Source organism: Coregonus lavaretus, assembly GCF_964263955.1.
Source record: "Coregonus lavaretus genome assembly, chromosome: 34".
Taxonomy (NCBI): domain Eukaryota; kingdom Metazoa; phylum Chordata; class Actinopteri; order Salmoniformes; family Salmonidae; genus Coregonus; species Coregonus lavaretus.
This window is the reverse complement of record NC_140021.1, coordinates 10,831,664-10,848,372: the sequence shown is the minus strand read 5'-3', so window position 1 is coordinate 10,848,372 and position 16,709 is coordinate 10,831,664. Positions and strand designations below refer to the sequence as shown.

The 16,709-nt window shown below is 44.7% G+C and overlaps 1 protein-coding gene across 1 annotated transcript in view; it reads right to left on the bottom strand.

The window, feature by feature from the left end:
• flt1 (fms related receptor tyrosine kinase 1) overlaps nucleotides 1-16,709 on the bottom strand; it is a gene marked incomplete at both ends in the record, with an annotated part of 37,206 nt that overhangs the window by 4,608 nt on the left and 15,889 nt on the right. The window contains 8 exon segments of the mRNA XM_084152104.1: nucleotides 383-491; nucleotides 4,069-4,168; nucleotides 10,300-10,447; nucleotides 11,897-12,066; nucleotides 12,226-12,343; nucleotides 12,615-12,786; nucleotides 14,608-14,744; nucleotides 15,352-15,514. Of these exon segments, the coding sequence (XP_084008230.1) occupies nucleotides 383-491; nucleotides 4,069-4,168; nucleotides 10,300-10,447; nucleotides 11,897-12,066; nucleotides 12,226-12,343; nucleotides 12,615-12,786; nucleotides 14,608-14,744; nucleotides 15,352-15,514 (1,117 nt within the window).

The window sequence follows — 16,709 nt, the reverse complement described above, 5'->3', positions numbered from 1 at the left end:
AGAGAGAGAGAGAGAGAGGGAGAGAGAGGGGAGAGAGAGAGAGGGGGGAGAGAGAGAGCAGGGGAGAGAGAGAGAGGGGGAGAGAGAGAGAGGGGGAGAGAGAGAGCGGGGGAGAGAGAGAAAGGAGGGGAGAGAGAGAGAGGGGGGGGGGAGAGAGAGAGAGGGGGAGAGAGGGGGGAGAGATGGGGAGAGGCAGTAATGATTGATATGATATCTTTCATAGATAGACATTGATAGCTTTTACATCATGACACACAAACACACCAACGTATGCAACAGTGTACATACTGGTAGTACTATACTACAAGTCATAACGTAGGACGTAGTTTTGATTGTCACTGTGTAGTGACCAGTATGTTGGTGCGATGTCGTTGTACTGTACCTGTAATATAAAAGGGCATGTCCAGTTCATCCTTGCCCACAGAGTTAGAGGCAATCCAGTGATACACTCCGGACACAAATGCCTCAGCAACCATCAAAATCCCCACAGTCTGTGGAAAATACACACACACACACACACACACACACACACACACACACACACACACACACACTGACACACACACTCTCTCTACCGCTGCTGCCACCGATAGCATAGTAACATTTTCCAGCATCCCACTGAGACAATAAAGGTCTTGGAGTCAGCACTACTGCCCACCTCCAGACCACACGGCAGCTAAACACACTACACACTCAATTAACTAAGTGTGTGTACGTGTGTGTGTGATAGAAATATTAACTAAGTGTGTGTACGTGTGTGTGTGATAGAAATATTAACTAAGTGTGTGTACGTGTGTGTGTGATAGAAATATTAACTAAGTGTGTGTACGTGTGTGTGTGATGGAAATATTAATGAGTTGTAGCATCATTGTGTATATGATATCAAATCAAATCAAATCCAATTGTATTTGTCACATGCGCCGAATACAACAGGTGTAGACCTTACCGTGAAATGCTTACTTACAAGCCCTTAACCAACAATGCAGGTAAGAAAATAGAGTTAAGAAAATATTTACTAAATAAACGTAAAGTAACACAATAAAATAACGATAACGATGCTATGTACAAGGGGTACCGGTACCGAGTTAATGTACAGGGGTACGGGTTAGTCAAGGTAATTGATGTAATATGTACATGTAGGTAGGGGTAAAGTGACTATGCATAGATAATAAACAGTGAGTAGCAGCAGTGTAAAAAGAAAGGGGGGTAGGGTCAACGCAAATAGTCCGGGTGGCCATTTGATTAATTGTTCAGCAGTCTTATGGCTTGGGGTAGAAGCTGTTAAGGAGCCTTTTGGACCTAGACTTGGCGCTCCGGTACCGCTTGCCGTGCGGTAGCAGAGAGAACAGTCTATGACCTGGGTGACTGGAGTCTTTGACAATTCTTTGGGCCTTCCTCTGACACTGCCTAGTATAGAGGTCCTGGAAAGCAGGAAGCTTGGCCCCAGTGATGCTTGGCTACCCTCTGTAGCGCCTTACGGTCGGCTGCCGAGCAGTTGCCATACCAGGCGGTGATGCAACTGATCAGGATACTCTCGATGGTGCAGCTGTAGAACGTTTTGAGGATCTGGGGACCCATGCCATACAATCACACATAAAACTTGAAAAAGCCATACATGCACATGAGTAAAATCATGAAGGATAACACATAATAAAGTCTGGGACTTATTTCCATTGTGGTCCTCTTGAAACAAGATGGCTAGGCAAGATCGAACACGGTTGACCACAGTATGACAGCGAGATAATAAAACATAAAAACAAAGAAGAACATCTTGTCTTGGTGTGTTTGGACCATGATAGTTTGTTGGTGATGTGGACACCAAGGAACTTGAAGCTCTCGACCCGCTCCACTATAGCCCCGTCAATGTGAATGGGGGCTATTTTTCGCGCCTCCTTTTCCTGTAGTTCACGATCAGCTCCTTTGTCTTGCTCACGTTGAGGGAGAGGTTGTTGTCCTGGCACCACACTGCCAGGTCTCTGACCTCCTCCCTATAGGCTGTCTCATCGTTGTCAGTGATCAGGCCTACCACCGTTGTGTTGTCAGCAAACTTAATGATGGTGTTGGAGTGGTGCTTGGCCACGCAGTCATGGGTGAACAGGGAGTACAGGAGGGGACTAAGCACGCACCCCTGAGGGGATGTGTTGTTGCCTACTCTTACCACCTGGGGGTGGCCCGTCAGGAAGTCCAGGATTCAGTTGCAGAGGGAGGTGTTTAGTCACAGGGTCCTTAGCTTAGTGATGAGCTTTGTGGGCACTATGGTGTTGAATGCTGAGCTATAGTCAATTAACAGCATTCTCACATAGGTGTTCCTTTTGTCCAGGTGGGAATGTTGACCTGTTTTAAGGTCTTGCTCACACCGGCTACGGAGAGTGTGATCACACATTTGTCCGGAACAGCTGGTGCTCTCATGCATGCTTCAGTGTTGCTTGCCTCGAAGCGACCATAAAAGGCATTTAGCCCGTCTGGTAGGCTCACGTCACTGAGCAGCTCCCGGCTGGGTTTCCCTTTGTAGTCCACAATAGTTTGCAAGCCCTGCCACATCCAATGAGCGTCAGAGTCGGTGTAGTAGGATTCAATCTTAGTCCTGTATTGACGCTTTGCCTGTTTGATGATGCATCAGAGGGCATAGTGGGATTTCTTATAAGCGTCCGGATTAGTGTACCGCTCCTTGAAAGCGGCAGCTCTAGCCTTTAGCTTGGTGTGGATGTTGCCTGTAATCCATGGCTTCTGGTTGGGATATGTACATACAGTCACTGTTGGGATGACGTTGTCGATGCACTTATTGATGAAGCCGGTGCCTGAGGTGGTGTACTCCTCAATGCCATTAGATGAATCCCGGAACATATTCCAGTCTGGGCTAGCAAAACAGTCCTGTAGCGTAGCATCCGCATCATCTTACCACTTCTGTATTGAGCAAGTCACTGGTACTTCCTGCTTTAGTTTTTGCTTGTAAGCAGGAACCAGGGTCAGATTTGCCAAATGAAGGCTTTCAACGCATCTCTGTGTGTGGAGTAAAGGTGGTCTATAGTTTTTTTTCCCTCTGGTTGCACATGTGACATGCTGGAAGAAATTAGATAAAACTGATTTTATCCGCAAGTTTGCCTGCATAAAAGTCCCTGGCCACTAGGAGCGCCGCTTCTGGATGAGCATTTTCATGTTTGCTTATGGCCTTATACAGCTCGTTGAGTGCAGTCTTAGTGCCAGCATCAGTTTGTGGTGGTAAATAGACAGCTACGAAAAATATAGATGAAAATTCTCTTGGTAGGTAGTGTGGTCTACAGCTTATCATGAGGTACTCTACCTCAGGCAAGCAATACCTCGAGACTTCCTTGATATTAGACATTGCGCACCAGTTGTTATTGACAAATACACACACCACCAGCCCTTGTCTTACCGGAGGTAGCTGTTCTGTCTTGCCGATGCACGGAAAACCCAGCCAACTGTATATTATCCATGTCGTCGTTCAGCCACGACTCGGTGAAACATAAGATATTACCGTTTTTAATGTCCCGTTGGTAGGATAGTCTCGAACGGAGCTCATCCAGTTTATTCTCCAGTGATTGCATGTTGGCCAATAGAATGGATGGTAGAGGCGGGTTACCCACTTGCCGACTAATTCTCACAAGCTGTAGTGTGTTTGTGTGTGTGAGAGAAAGATTAATGAGTTCTAGCATCTTTGTGTATATGTTAGCTGTAGTGTGTGTGTGTGTAAGTGTTTGATTAAATGTAGGATTGCAAAACTTCTGTAAATTTTCCAAAATTCCCCGGTGTTCCAGAATTCCCGGTTGGAGGACTCCGTGATTTTCTGCCTATTCTTTCAGAATTCCAGTAATCTTCACGTGGAGATTTCTGAAAAACCGGGGAATGATTGGAAAGTTACTGGAATTTTGCAACCCTAATTTAAATGGTTATTGATATATGATGGTACCATGTATCTGTTTGTGTGCGTGTCTAATCCATCATGGCTGTGTCAGTGTGATACGTGTTTCTCAGGGGAATGTGTTTATAATCCATCACTGTCCCTCCCTCTGTGTCTCAGCCTGCCCGCTCCACCGGTGGTGCGCTCACCTTATTCTTCCCCTGGAGCACTTCCTGTCTGTGTGTATTATGTGGTTGTGTGTGGACGTGCTGGGGGCTCCACAGTGAGGAGGATGGAGGACGCACGCACCTTGGAGGAGGAAGAGATGGACAGGTCTCAGCTCAGCTGTGTTGACACAGTGAAGTCACGGCTAGCCAGACGGCAGGTGTGTGTGTGAGTCTGTGTGTGTTCCACAGCTGTGCACCACAGGAGGAAGACCGGAACTCATCATCACTATTGTGATCGCTATCTTCATCTTTATCATGGCCATCGTCGTCATCATCATCCTTATTATGACATCATCATTACTACCATCATCATCGTCATCCCTTGTTCACTGCTCAACTGCTTTCCCGATGGAGTCTTGTCAATGGTGTCCATGTCTGTAGCAGCATGTAATCTCAGCCGACATCGTTCATCTCTGTACTGTAGGATGGAGGTGGTACTGTCAACTCATTTCCCTCCATTCTTAAAATCATCCCACCATTCATTAATTGTCCATCCTATTCTTAAACATTCCAAGAGGATTACCACTGGGGTTTTCCCAGGTCATGAAAAACTCCTGGCTACACCGTTACCTTTCTACATCCATCTAAAAATATATATATACAGTATATCTCTCTGCCTACTTTTGAATTACATTGTGCCGCCTTGAAGTAGATCATTTGGGATATTGTATTTTTTATATTTCAACACCTTTCAGAATCTCAAATGATCACAAACTGATTCTATCCCATGGCCAGTGCCAACCCCTCTTCTCTCTCTCCCTCTCTCTCTCTCTCTCTCTCTGTTCTCAGGCTATCCCTTGTCCCTCCCTGGTTGGCCCCTCTCATCTCTCCCATCCTCCTCTCAGCCCTCTCTCTTTCTGATTGCTCTTCCTCTTGGTAGAGATAGCGAGTGCCCGTGTCCTGTAGGGGCTACCCACCCTGTGCATGACACCAAGGGCCCTGACACACACTCACACTTACACACACACACACACACCCATCAGCCAGGCGACTCTCCCACGCCTCCCAGGAAACACATGCACATACGTGCACACACGCTTGCACGCACCCATGCAAGCACGCACGCACGAACACACACACACACACACACACACACACATACATACATTCACACAGTGTGCCTGCCCAGGGTGAGATGACTGACTGTTGGCCTGTCTATGATGTTGTCTCAGTATTTCATTTAGAGAAACTGCTAAATAAGTTACTAGCTAAAATCCATGAAAAGTCGAAAAGTAGGAAGCAACACACAATATAAAGCAACATTTAATGTAAAAAACATACATTTAATATAACATTTAAAACAATACATATTAATAGTTTTCATACAAATTTGGCCATTTTTGGCAATTATCATAAGTAAGTTAGTCATATAAAATTATTAAATATTAGATTCATATATTACTCATAGAAAATCTGTATACATGGAATGAATCACAAAGGGAGAGACCCGTAGAATGATTCACCTCAGTGTGGAAGTTTCGCTCGCACTCACTCACTCTCTCACTCTCTCGCTCTCACGCTCTCACGCTCTCACGCACGCACACACGCACACGCACGCACACATGCACCATCACACACACGTAAACACATATTCACACATACAAACATACACTACATTCTTAGAAAGATATGGAACCTAAAAGGGTTCTTTGGCTGTCCCTATAGGAGAACCCTTTGAAGAACCCCTTTCGTTTCAGGTAGTACCCTTTTGGTTCCAGGTAGACCCTTTTGGGTTCCATGTAGAACCCTTTCCAAATAGTTTTTTTTACATTAAACCCAAAAGGGTTCTACATGGAACAAAAAAGGGTTCTACATGGAACCAAAAAGGGTTATCCTATGGGACAGCCAAAGAACCCTTTTGGAACTCTACATGCACAACTATGACACTCAAACAAACCATAAAAACAGCTTCCTGTGCACATGAAGAGTTTATTTACAAAACACTATATCCACCAATTTTTCACATTTGTGCTTTTTCATCAGAAATGATTTCTTATGGGTACCTGTGTGTGTAAAATATTACTGTTTTCAGATTTTAGATGTGATTTTTTATTTTTTTTGCAAAACGCTATATATCCATTGTTTAGCTGGAATGGAATGTTCGTATCCTCTATAGTTGCCTGTGATATGTGGTTGTCCCACCTAGCTATCTTAAGATGAATGCACTAACTGTGAGTCGCTCTGGATAAGAGCATCTGCTAAATGACTAAAATGTCAAAGGTTTTACATACAGATCTCATATTACTGTATTTAATTATATTTATACAAATGTTTTTCAATATTGATGTCATAAATGTATCATTTGAACAGTTCTTTATTCAAAATGTAGTTATTTGTTACATTTGACTGTGTAACACCTAGCAGGACTACTTGTTTCTCTGAGAGTGAGGCGGATATATAGTGTTTTGCAACAACAACAAAAAAAAAACCATCAAGTGATAGATTTTAAACAAATACATGTCTCTCATTGAACAACCCCATGCCATGATTAGATAGTGAAAAACACACCATAAGTTCTTTAAACAATAAAAGCTAATTTACCAACATTTCTGAAAATTTATATATAGCATTTTGGAAATAAAGTCTTCATATATATCACACACAAAGACAAACTATTTTCCACACAATACATTTTAGTATAATACATAAATTCACTCTGGATGACAAATGGTTGATATACAGTGAAACGCCTTACAAATGACATAACATGACATAAGATGACATATGACTGTCATTGTCTCTGGGTCCTGGGGAACTCCTACATGGTAGGTGTTTGATGAGCAGTCCCAGAGTATCTTACAATAATAGAGAACTGTAGGGCATCCCATAGCATACCTCCTCCCTCTCTCTCTTTCTCTCTCTCTCCTGCTCGCCCATCTGAGATGTGTAGCTACTTACTTATAACATATATGATTTACAGTCAGAACTCACAGCTTTTGTGGATGTCAGAACTACAACAGGATGGCAGGGCTCAGGGCTGGGGACAGGCTCATGTACCCATTATAGTACCACTCTAGGAACACAAGAAGCAGAAGCAGCTCCAGAAAAACGTGGCGTAGTGGATGGATGGAAGGGCACTTCTTTCTGCCTCAAAATGTCTGAGAAAAGTAACAATGTAAAAAAACAAAACTAACCAGAAAAGGGTTGTAAAATACAACCTGGGTAAGGGGAAATAAATAAATATAATAATAACCATTAAAAGCAGATCAGATCATTGTCCTCAGTGTGGTGTGACCTCTCACTCCTCTTCTTCCTCATCCTTCTCCTCTATCTTCCTCACTGTTCAACAGTGTACCAGGTCACTGTCCTGCCCCCCCCCCCCCTCTGCCCTCCGACCCCGAGATCCCAGAAAGCACCAATGTGGGGTCGCAGGGTGGCTGTACTGTCTGTCATTGAAGGCGCCGGCTGCCTTGGAAACAGCCTTGCTGAGTGTGGTGGAGGTGTGGGATGGTGATGGTGGTGTTGGGGATTCTTCTAATGAAGTGGATTGAAGGGTTGGGGTTGGGGATGAGGGGCAGAGCTGGCGAGGGAGGGAAGACCAGGGGAGGGGGGAATGAGGAGAGGGGGGGGGGGGTCTCAAGAATAGATCAAGCCCTTGAGGAAGCAGGATTCTGCCACGTTTGAAGACGGAGGGACAATCACGCTGCTGGGAAGCGTCTCGCGTCGGGGAGGAAGCCAAACAAGGAGAGGAAAAGCGCTCTGATTTTCGCACAGGAAACCCGGCGAGCCTCCTGCCCAGGCCAGATAAGAGCGCTGCGGTTCCCAGGGCCCAGGACAGGACCAAGGATCCACGACTGGACCCAGGGACACATCCAGCACCAAGGACCCAGACCTAGGACCTCAAGGGTGGATCCAGGCCCCAGACCCACATCTAAGGATCCAGGGCCAGACACAGGCTCTAGACCCACACCCTGCCCTGAGGACCCAGGTCCCTATCAGCCTGGCCCAGCCTGGCCCACTGTCCCTGGGCCTCCTCCGGCGCGGCGTCAGGCCCGTGTTCCGCCAGAGCTACAAATAACAAGGGCCTGGTCAGGACGAATCATCATCTATTCACATTCCAAATCATTACTCTAGAACTCTAGAACCAGAACAGAATGCTAGAGCTCTCAGTGCTTTACAGTGTAAACAAACAACAAAGAAATCACATTCAAATAAATCTCATAACACAAGTCTGAACCCCAAATCACTTGTACCTGTCTGAATACCTCATTTGTAAGGAAAGCTACTTAAATGGATCACTCTTTGCAGGTAGTGAGAGTGGCCAACGGGGACTATCAATAGGCATGTAAGACTCAACATAGGCTATAATTCATGACTTGTCACAGCTCCTCTGTGCACGGAAGGCATCTTCTTGTTAGACCTTTCTGGACTGTGAGGTGTTACACTTTCTCCTGGCTGGCTTGCCAATTCATAATAATTGAAAATGTCATTTCTACCAGAGTTTTACCAGGTAAAGCCATCCATGTTGAGGCAGGAGCAGGAGTCACTGCTCATTGGTTCAGTGAAGTTATGTGATGTTGTTATGGCAATTTAATGTGGAGATGTGGTGATAAAGACTTTCCACAAGCATTGGAAGTAGGCGTAGTGTGTGTAGTGTGTGTGTGTAGGCTGGTGTGAAAGGTCAAGTACACAGTGCACCTATGATGTCACAGCGTGTCTCAGTAGGGGAATATAACATGGGCGGTAGCTTGGTCTGGAAGCCATGATGTTCAGGTAACGGTTAACCTCTTTGACCTGAACACAACCAACACAATAGTGTCTGACCTCCAAGACCAACCCAAGTCATGTTTTTGCCAAGTGTGTATGTGTGTGTGTGTGTGTGTGTCAATGACAGTTGATTGTTGGGCAGGGCCACTTCTCATGAGAACTTGAAAATGTGTGTATCGTAAGATCAGTGTGTGTGTGTGTGTTGGAATATCATAGCTGATTGTTGGGCAGGGCCGTTTCTCACAAGACCTTTCAAAAAATGTGTGTGTCAGTGTATGAGTGTGTGTTTCATGAGAGCGGTTTGAGTGTGTGTGTGTGTGTGTGTGTGTCATATTAGAAAAGGCATCAAAGAATGCAGTGTGCAATCACAATAATAAACATCTCACCCTGCGTTTTGGACAGGAAGTTCATTAAATCATAGCGTTTGATTTAGAAACCAACTAATCTTGACTGAGAACACAGAACAGGCTTCTATTGAAGTGACTGAGAACACAGAACAGGCCTCTATTGAAGTGACTGAGAACACAAAACAGGCCTCTATTGAAGTAACCGAGAACACAGAACAGGCCTCTATTGAAGTAACTGAGAACACAGAACAGGCCTCTATTGAAGTGACTGAGAACACAGAACAGGCCTCTATTGATGTGACTGAGAACACAGAACAGGCCTCTATTGATGTGACTGAGAACACAGAACAGGCCTCTATTGAAGTGACTGAGAACACAGAACAGGCCTCTATTGATGTGACTGAGAACACAGAACAGGCCTCTATTGAAGTGACTGAGAACACAGAACAGGCCTCTATTTAAAGGCTTTTACTATTCTGCTCTTTAAGTCTGAGTTACACTGTACTGTCTGTGAATGTACCAGGCACACACACACACGGACGGACAGACAACACACACACACGGACATGGACACACGCTAACATATAGACAGTGACAGAAACATATTGTAAAAGACTCAGTCAAAGACATGACGAAACACACACACACACACACACACACACTCACAGACATGAAAGGCTTCAAAAGGCATCTGTTCTGGTTGCAAAGAGGAAACCCTGTCTGAACACATGCTGAAATAGACCAAACATGTCTCCCTTCACAAACAAACTCACACACATTCTCCCATTCACACCCTAAAACAGGCCCTCATCTTATAGTCACAGACACCTTTCTGTCCCAGTTCTAAGTTAGGAACAATATGACTAAAATACATGACTTACGTAATGCCTACCAGGTTTTAAGAACATTACTTAAACGTTGACATGGTTTGTTCTGTGCACGGTATTGGGAGACTATGTGGGCATAGCGAAGGTGTGCGTGTATACATGATTATAGATACACAGTATGCTGTATGCAAGTATGTTAATTGAATATGTATTGGTAAGGGTGTCAGAACTGTATGTGTGTTTGAGTAAAGGAGTACTTACACACCTTTTGGAAGACGTGTATGTGTGTCTGTGCTAAGGCATGTGACAATGTGAGCACCAGGTGTACTTACAGGCCTTTGGGGGTGCAGGGGTGCCAGAGCCAGGCGATGTGAGGAGGGGGGACTCCGTGGGAGGTGCAGTGCAGGGCTTGTCTGCTGCCCCGCGGGACACTACCTGGGTCCTGCAATGACACTGCCTTCTCCTCTATCCCAGGACTCACTGGAGGAAAACAGACAGAGACACAGACTAGTGGTGCATGGGTCTGTTGTTTGTTCACCCACCCGCAATTGCTAATAACCCATCCGCAACCAGCCGACTATACACTGAGTGTAGAAAACATTAAGAACACCTTCCTAATATTGAGTTGCAACCCCCCCCCCCCTTTTCCCTCAGAACAAGCTCAATTCGTCAGGGCCTGGACTCTGCAAGGTGTCGAAAGCGTTCCACAGGGATGCTGGCCCATGTTGACTCCAGTGCTTCCCGCAGTTGTGTCAAGTTGGCTGGATGTCCTTTGGCTGGTGGACCATTCTTGATACACACGGGAAACTATTGAGCTTGAAAAGCCCAGCAGCATTGCAGTTTTTGACACAAACAGTGGCGACTGGCACCTACTACCATACCCCGTTCAAAGGCACTTAAATATTTTGTCTTGTCCATTCACCATCTGAATGACACACATACACAATACAATCCATTAAAAATCATTCTTTAACCTGTCCCCTCCCCTTCATCTACACTGATTGAAGTGGATTTAACAAGTGACATTCATAATGTTTTGTATACTCAGTGTATATGATAAAGTGGAAATCTGAGGCCCACACCCGACCCTAACCCGCAAATATAAAAATTGCGCTGTAGGCCACAGTCAGAGATGGAGGAACGAACTTTTGACAAACCTTTTTTAGATAGGCCTATGTTTCAGCTTATTAAATTCCGAAATATGCAGCTTCTCTGTCATTAATTGTTGCCCTAGAACAGGGGTTCTTAAACTCTAGAGCCTAGAATACTAAATAAACCATTGCTCACAAGAATAATGTCATAATAAATCAATAGAATGAATGCTTCAATCTAGTGGACATCAGTAAAGTTTGTTTTCTATTTGTTTTCTATCTCATGCAGCAAAGATGTTTAGGGACCGGGGATAAAATGCACACAAAAAAAACGGTTTTAAGGAAATTAAAAACTGTTAAAACGACCCAACATATTTTTGATAAGATTTCAGTTTGGCTTGGATGCATATTTTATGTGGTTGAAATACAATTTGCTTTGATGATGCTGATAAAGATAGCACCGCCACCTTTACAGACGGTCCCTAACCGCGCATTCATTTTCTCAAGATGCTGAAAGAAAGAAATCATGTTTATCCACTCCTGTTTCCCGAGTCAACAGAAATGCTTAATTCTGAAGAAGTTCATATTATATTAGGCTATATGAGAGGTTATAGACCTTCAGTCAGTGTCCACATTTCAGATGGGTTAAATGGAATAGTAGCCTATCTGAACAGTACAGTTCCGTTGACGTGCCATTTTGAAGAGAGAGGGGACAATGTGGAACAGGATAATGGGGGGAAGACACAAAGTGGGCACAGAGCAAAAGAGAGGGTGTATAAAGATGAAAAAGAGAGAAAGCGATGGAGGGTAAAGAGAGGAGGGAAGACTTGGTCCTCACCGTTGACCACCAGAGAGAGCGTTAGGTTCTGGTAGAGTCCGTGCTCCTGGATTCCCACCAGGATAGTGTACTTCCCTGCATCCTCCTCCGCCACATCCCGGATCACTAGGGAATTCTCATCCACATGGTAACGGGAACACTGCTCTGCTGCTACCTTCCCATCCTTCAACCTAACACAGAAAAACATGCAGGGAATTCCTCAATTAACTTAAAGAACGATAAAATTAAGAATTATACAATGTCATATACAGTAGCTGTATTTGTCTCTCAGATAGTGTAGGCTGATGTAAGATAGTGTGCAGGCTAGCTGACAGTCTGTATGTTCTTACCAGATGATCACTGGGGCAGGGAAGGCCCGTAGTTTGGGCGAGAGTCGGTAGGACTTCTGTCCTGCATGAGCCTCCACTACAGCCCCCTGTCTGGGCGTCAGACGGATAAACGGACGGTCTGGGACGATACACAGACACAGAAACAGAAAGGCAGACAGACAGACAGACAGAAAGGCACGAACACACACAAACGCATACACACACACATACACACACAGAGAATATCATGCATTATTGACATATTACAGAGAGTGACACAGACGGTGGTTGTGGTTAATCTTCTCATGGTAGAAAGCGGTGTTTACCATCAATGAATTTGCTCATTAATGAATTTGTCACAGATGTGGGTGTAGTCGGAGGTGGGAAGTATTAAGTCTATTTTGACTCACCGTAGACTGTGACAGATACGTTAGTCTCTCGGCTGACCGGTCCACTGGTCACTCGGCAGATATAGAGCCCTCTGTCAGAGCGGTGGAGTTGAGGGATGGACAGAATACTGTAGAATACCATGTGAGTTTTACTGGCCATGATCCGCCTACTAATTATGGCTGCCCTGTTTGCCTGAGGGGAGAGAGAGAGGGAGTAGGAGAGACGGAGAGAAAGGGAGAGATATTATTCTGAAATAGTAAAAGTCTTCCAAACAGGTAGGCAGATGTTGAAGTTGTTATATACTAAGTAATATATATATACAGTGAGGGAAAAAAAGTATTTGATCCCCTTCTGATTTTGTACGTTTGCCCACTGACAAAGAAATGATCAGTCTATCATTTTAATGGTAGGTTTATTTGAACAGTGAGAGACAGAATAACAACCAAAAAATCCAGAAAAACGCATGTCAAAAATATTATAAATTGATTTGAATTTGAATGAGGGAAATAAGTATTTGACCCCCTCTCAATCAGAATGATTTCTGGCTCCCAGGTGTCTTTTATACAGGTAACAAGCTGAGATTAGGAGCACACTCTTAAAGGGAGTGCTCCTAATCTCAGCTTGTTACCTGTATAAAAGACACCTGTCCACAGAAGCAATCACTCAATCAGATTCCAAACTCTCCACCATGGCCAAGACCAAAGAACTCTCCAAGGATGTCAGGGACAAGATTGTAGACCTACACAAGGCTGGAATGGGCTACAAGACCATCGCCAAGCAGCTTGGTGAGAAGGTGACAACAGTTGGTGCGATTATTCGCAAATGGAAGAAACACAAAATAACTGTGAATCTCCCTCGGCCATGCAAGATCTCACCTCGTGGAGTTGCAATGTTCATGAGAACGGTGAGGAATCAGCCCAGAACTACACGGGAGGATCTTGTCAATGATCTCAAGGCAGCTGGGACCATAGTCACCAAGAAAACAATTGGTAACACATTACGCGTGAAGGACTGAAATCCTGCATCGCCCGCAAGGTCCCCCTGCTCAAGAAAGCACATATACAGGGCCATCTGAAGTTTACCAATGAACATCTGAATGATTCAGAGGAGAACTGGGTGAAAGTGTTGTGGTCAGATGAGACCAAAATCGAGCTCTTTGGCATCAACTCAACTCGCCATGTTTGGAGGAGGAGGAATGCTGCCTATGACCCCAAGAACACCATCCCCACCGTCAAACATGGAGGTGGAAACATTATGCTTTGGGGGTGTTTTTCTGCTAAGGGGAAAGGACAACTTCACCGCATCAAAGGGACGATGGACGGGGCCATGTACCGTCAAATCTTGGGTGAGAACCTCCTTCCCTCAGCCAGGGCATTGAAAATGGGTCGTGGATGGGTATTCCAGCATGACAATGACCCAAAACACACGGCCAAGGCAACAAAGGAGTGGCTCAAGAAGAAGCACATTAAGGTCCTGGAGTGGCCTAGCCAGTCTCCAGACCTTAATCCCATAGAAAATCTGTGGAGGGAGCTGAAGGTTCGAGTTGCCAAACGTCAGCCTCGAAACCTTAATGACTTGGAGAAGATCTGCAAAGAGGAGTAGGACAAAATCCCTCCTGAGATGTGTGCAAACCTGGTGGCCAACTACAAGAAACGTCTGACCTCTGTGATTGCCAACAAGGGTTTTGCCACCAAGTACTAAGTAATGTTTTGCAGAGGGGTCAAATACTTATTTCCCTCATTAAACTGCAAATCAATTTATAACATTTTTGACATGCGTTTTTCTGGATTTTTTTGTTGTTATTCTGTCTCTCACTGTTCAAATAAACCTACCATTAAAATTATAGACTGATCATGTCTTTGTCAGTGGGCAAACGTACAAAATCAGCAGGGGATCAAATACTTATTTCCCTCACTGTATACTTTAAAGTTCTTCTACATACAGTACTACATAACGTAGTGCACTTCATTGTAGTGTACTTCATAATTCTAGTGTACTTCATATGTTTCTCACCTGCCCGGGGTAGTCCCAGCTGATGGACACTCTGCTGTTCCACTCTGCAGTGACAGTACAGTTGATGGCCAGACTCTCCCCCTGTAAAGCCTGGACTGGACTGGTACTGTTCAGATACACATCCATGATCTTATTCACTGGAGAGGAGGGTGGGGGGTAGGTGGTGGTGGGGGGGGGGGGGGGGGGAGAGAGAGCACTCGTTTATTACCTGCAATATATAGAATTGAGGTGCTTGGCCTTGGTAGTGCTCACCTGGTCTATGTGTGTGTCAGGTAAGTGTGTGTCTGTGTGTGTGTGTGTGTGTGTGTGTGTGGACATGTTTAAACCAAGATACATTTGACCAACTGGGGACATTTTGTTGGTCTCCAAAAGGTCAAATGCTATTTCTAGGGGGTTAGAATTAGGTTTAGGGTTAGGAGATAGGGTTAGTTTTATGGTTACTGTTAGGAGCTAGGGTTAGGTTTAGGGTTAGGGTTAAGGTTAGGTTTTTGGGTTAGGGTTAGGGTTAGGGTTAGGATTAAGGTTAGGGTTAGGGTAAGGGTATGGGTTAGGGTTAGGTTTAGGCGTTAGGGAAAATAGGATTTTGAATGGGACTGAATTGTATGTCCCCACAAGGTTAGCTGCGCTAGACTGTGTGTGTGTGTGTGTGAGTGTGTGTGTGTGTGCATGTGCACGTGCAAGTGCATGTGCGTGTAAGAATGAGTCTGTGTGTATGTGTGTGCATGTGTGTGTGTGTGTGCTCACCTTGTCTGTGTGTGAGGTAACTGAGGGAGTGTGTGGTCCCGTTGACAGTGGTCTTGCAGGAGAACAGGCCGATGTAGAAGTAGGTGGGACTGCGGATGAGGAAGCCCTGTCTGCTGTTCCACACTATGTTCCTCTGGTCTGGGGTCAACTCACGGTCAGGGAACTGGAGGCATGAACACACACGGTCATGACCACAACCACAACCGTAAAAACAGTCTCATAAAAGCAATGTCACACAAAATGAAATGTCTGGTTCTGGGATATTGTCAACTTCCGGTTAGGGATGAGAAAACCCGGTCAACAACCACAGCCACACCATAAACTCAACACAACCACAACCATTTTGTGAACTCAACCACCAACCAATCATGAACTCAACCCAGCCATGTCATGAGCTATTCAGAACCACGACCACATCCTGAACTCAACACAACCATACTACAGTCACACAAAAGCAACACTGCACACATTCACAACTACTGAGCAAATCATGAACACCACAACCACACAGAACAACATGGGGGCTATTAATGACTCAAATGAGGCCACATTGGCAATACGCATGATGCATATTATTACTGGAATATCACAAAACAACTAGGTGAAAAATCTGTCAATGTGAGTATTGTGTTACTGTAGAGAGAGAGTCTTCTTACTGTAAAGACAGAGTCTTGTGTTACTGTAGAGACAGAGACTTGTTACCATAGAGACAGTCTTGTGTTACTGTAGAGACAGTCTTGCGTTACTGTAGAGACAGAGTCTTGTGTTACTGTAGAGACAGAGACTTGTTACCGTAGAGACAGAGTCTTGTGTTACTGTAGAGAGAGTCTTGTGTTACTGTAGACACTTATGTTACTGTAGAGACAGAGTATTGTGTTACTGTAGAGAAAGAGTATTCTGTTACTGTAGAGACAGAGTATTGTGTTACTGTAGAGACAGAGTCTTGTGTTACTGTAGAGGCAGATTCTTGTGTTACTGTAGAGAAAGTCTTGTGTTACTGTAGAGGCAGAGTATTGTGTTACTGTAGAGGCAGAGTATTGTGTTACTGTAGAGGCAGAGTCTTGTGTTACTGTAGAGGCAGAGTCTTGTGTTACTGTAGAGACAGAGTCTTGTGTTACTGTAGAGGCAGAGTCTTGTGTTACTGTAGAGACAGAGTCTTGTGTTACTGTAGAGGCAGAGTCTTGTGTTACTGTAGAGACAGAGTATTGTGTTACTGTAAAGACAGAGTCTTGTGTTACTGTAGAGACAGAGTCTTGTGTTACTGTAGAGACAGAGTCTTGTGTTACTGTAGAGACAGAGTCTTGTGTTACTGTAGAGACAGAGACTTGTTACCGTAGAGACAGAGTATTGTGTTACTG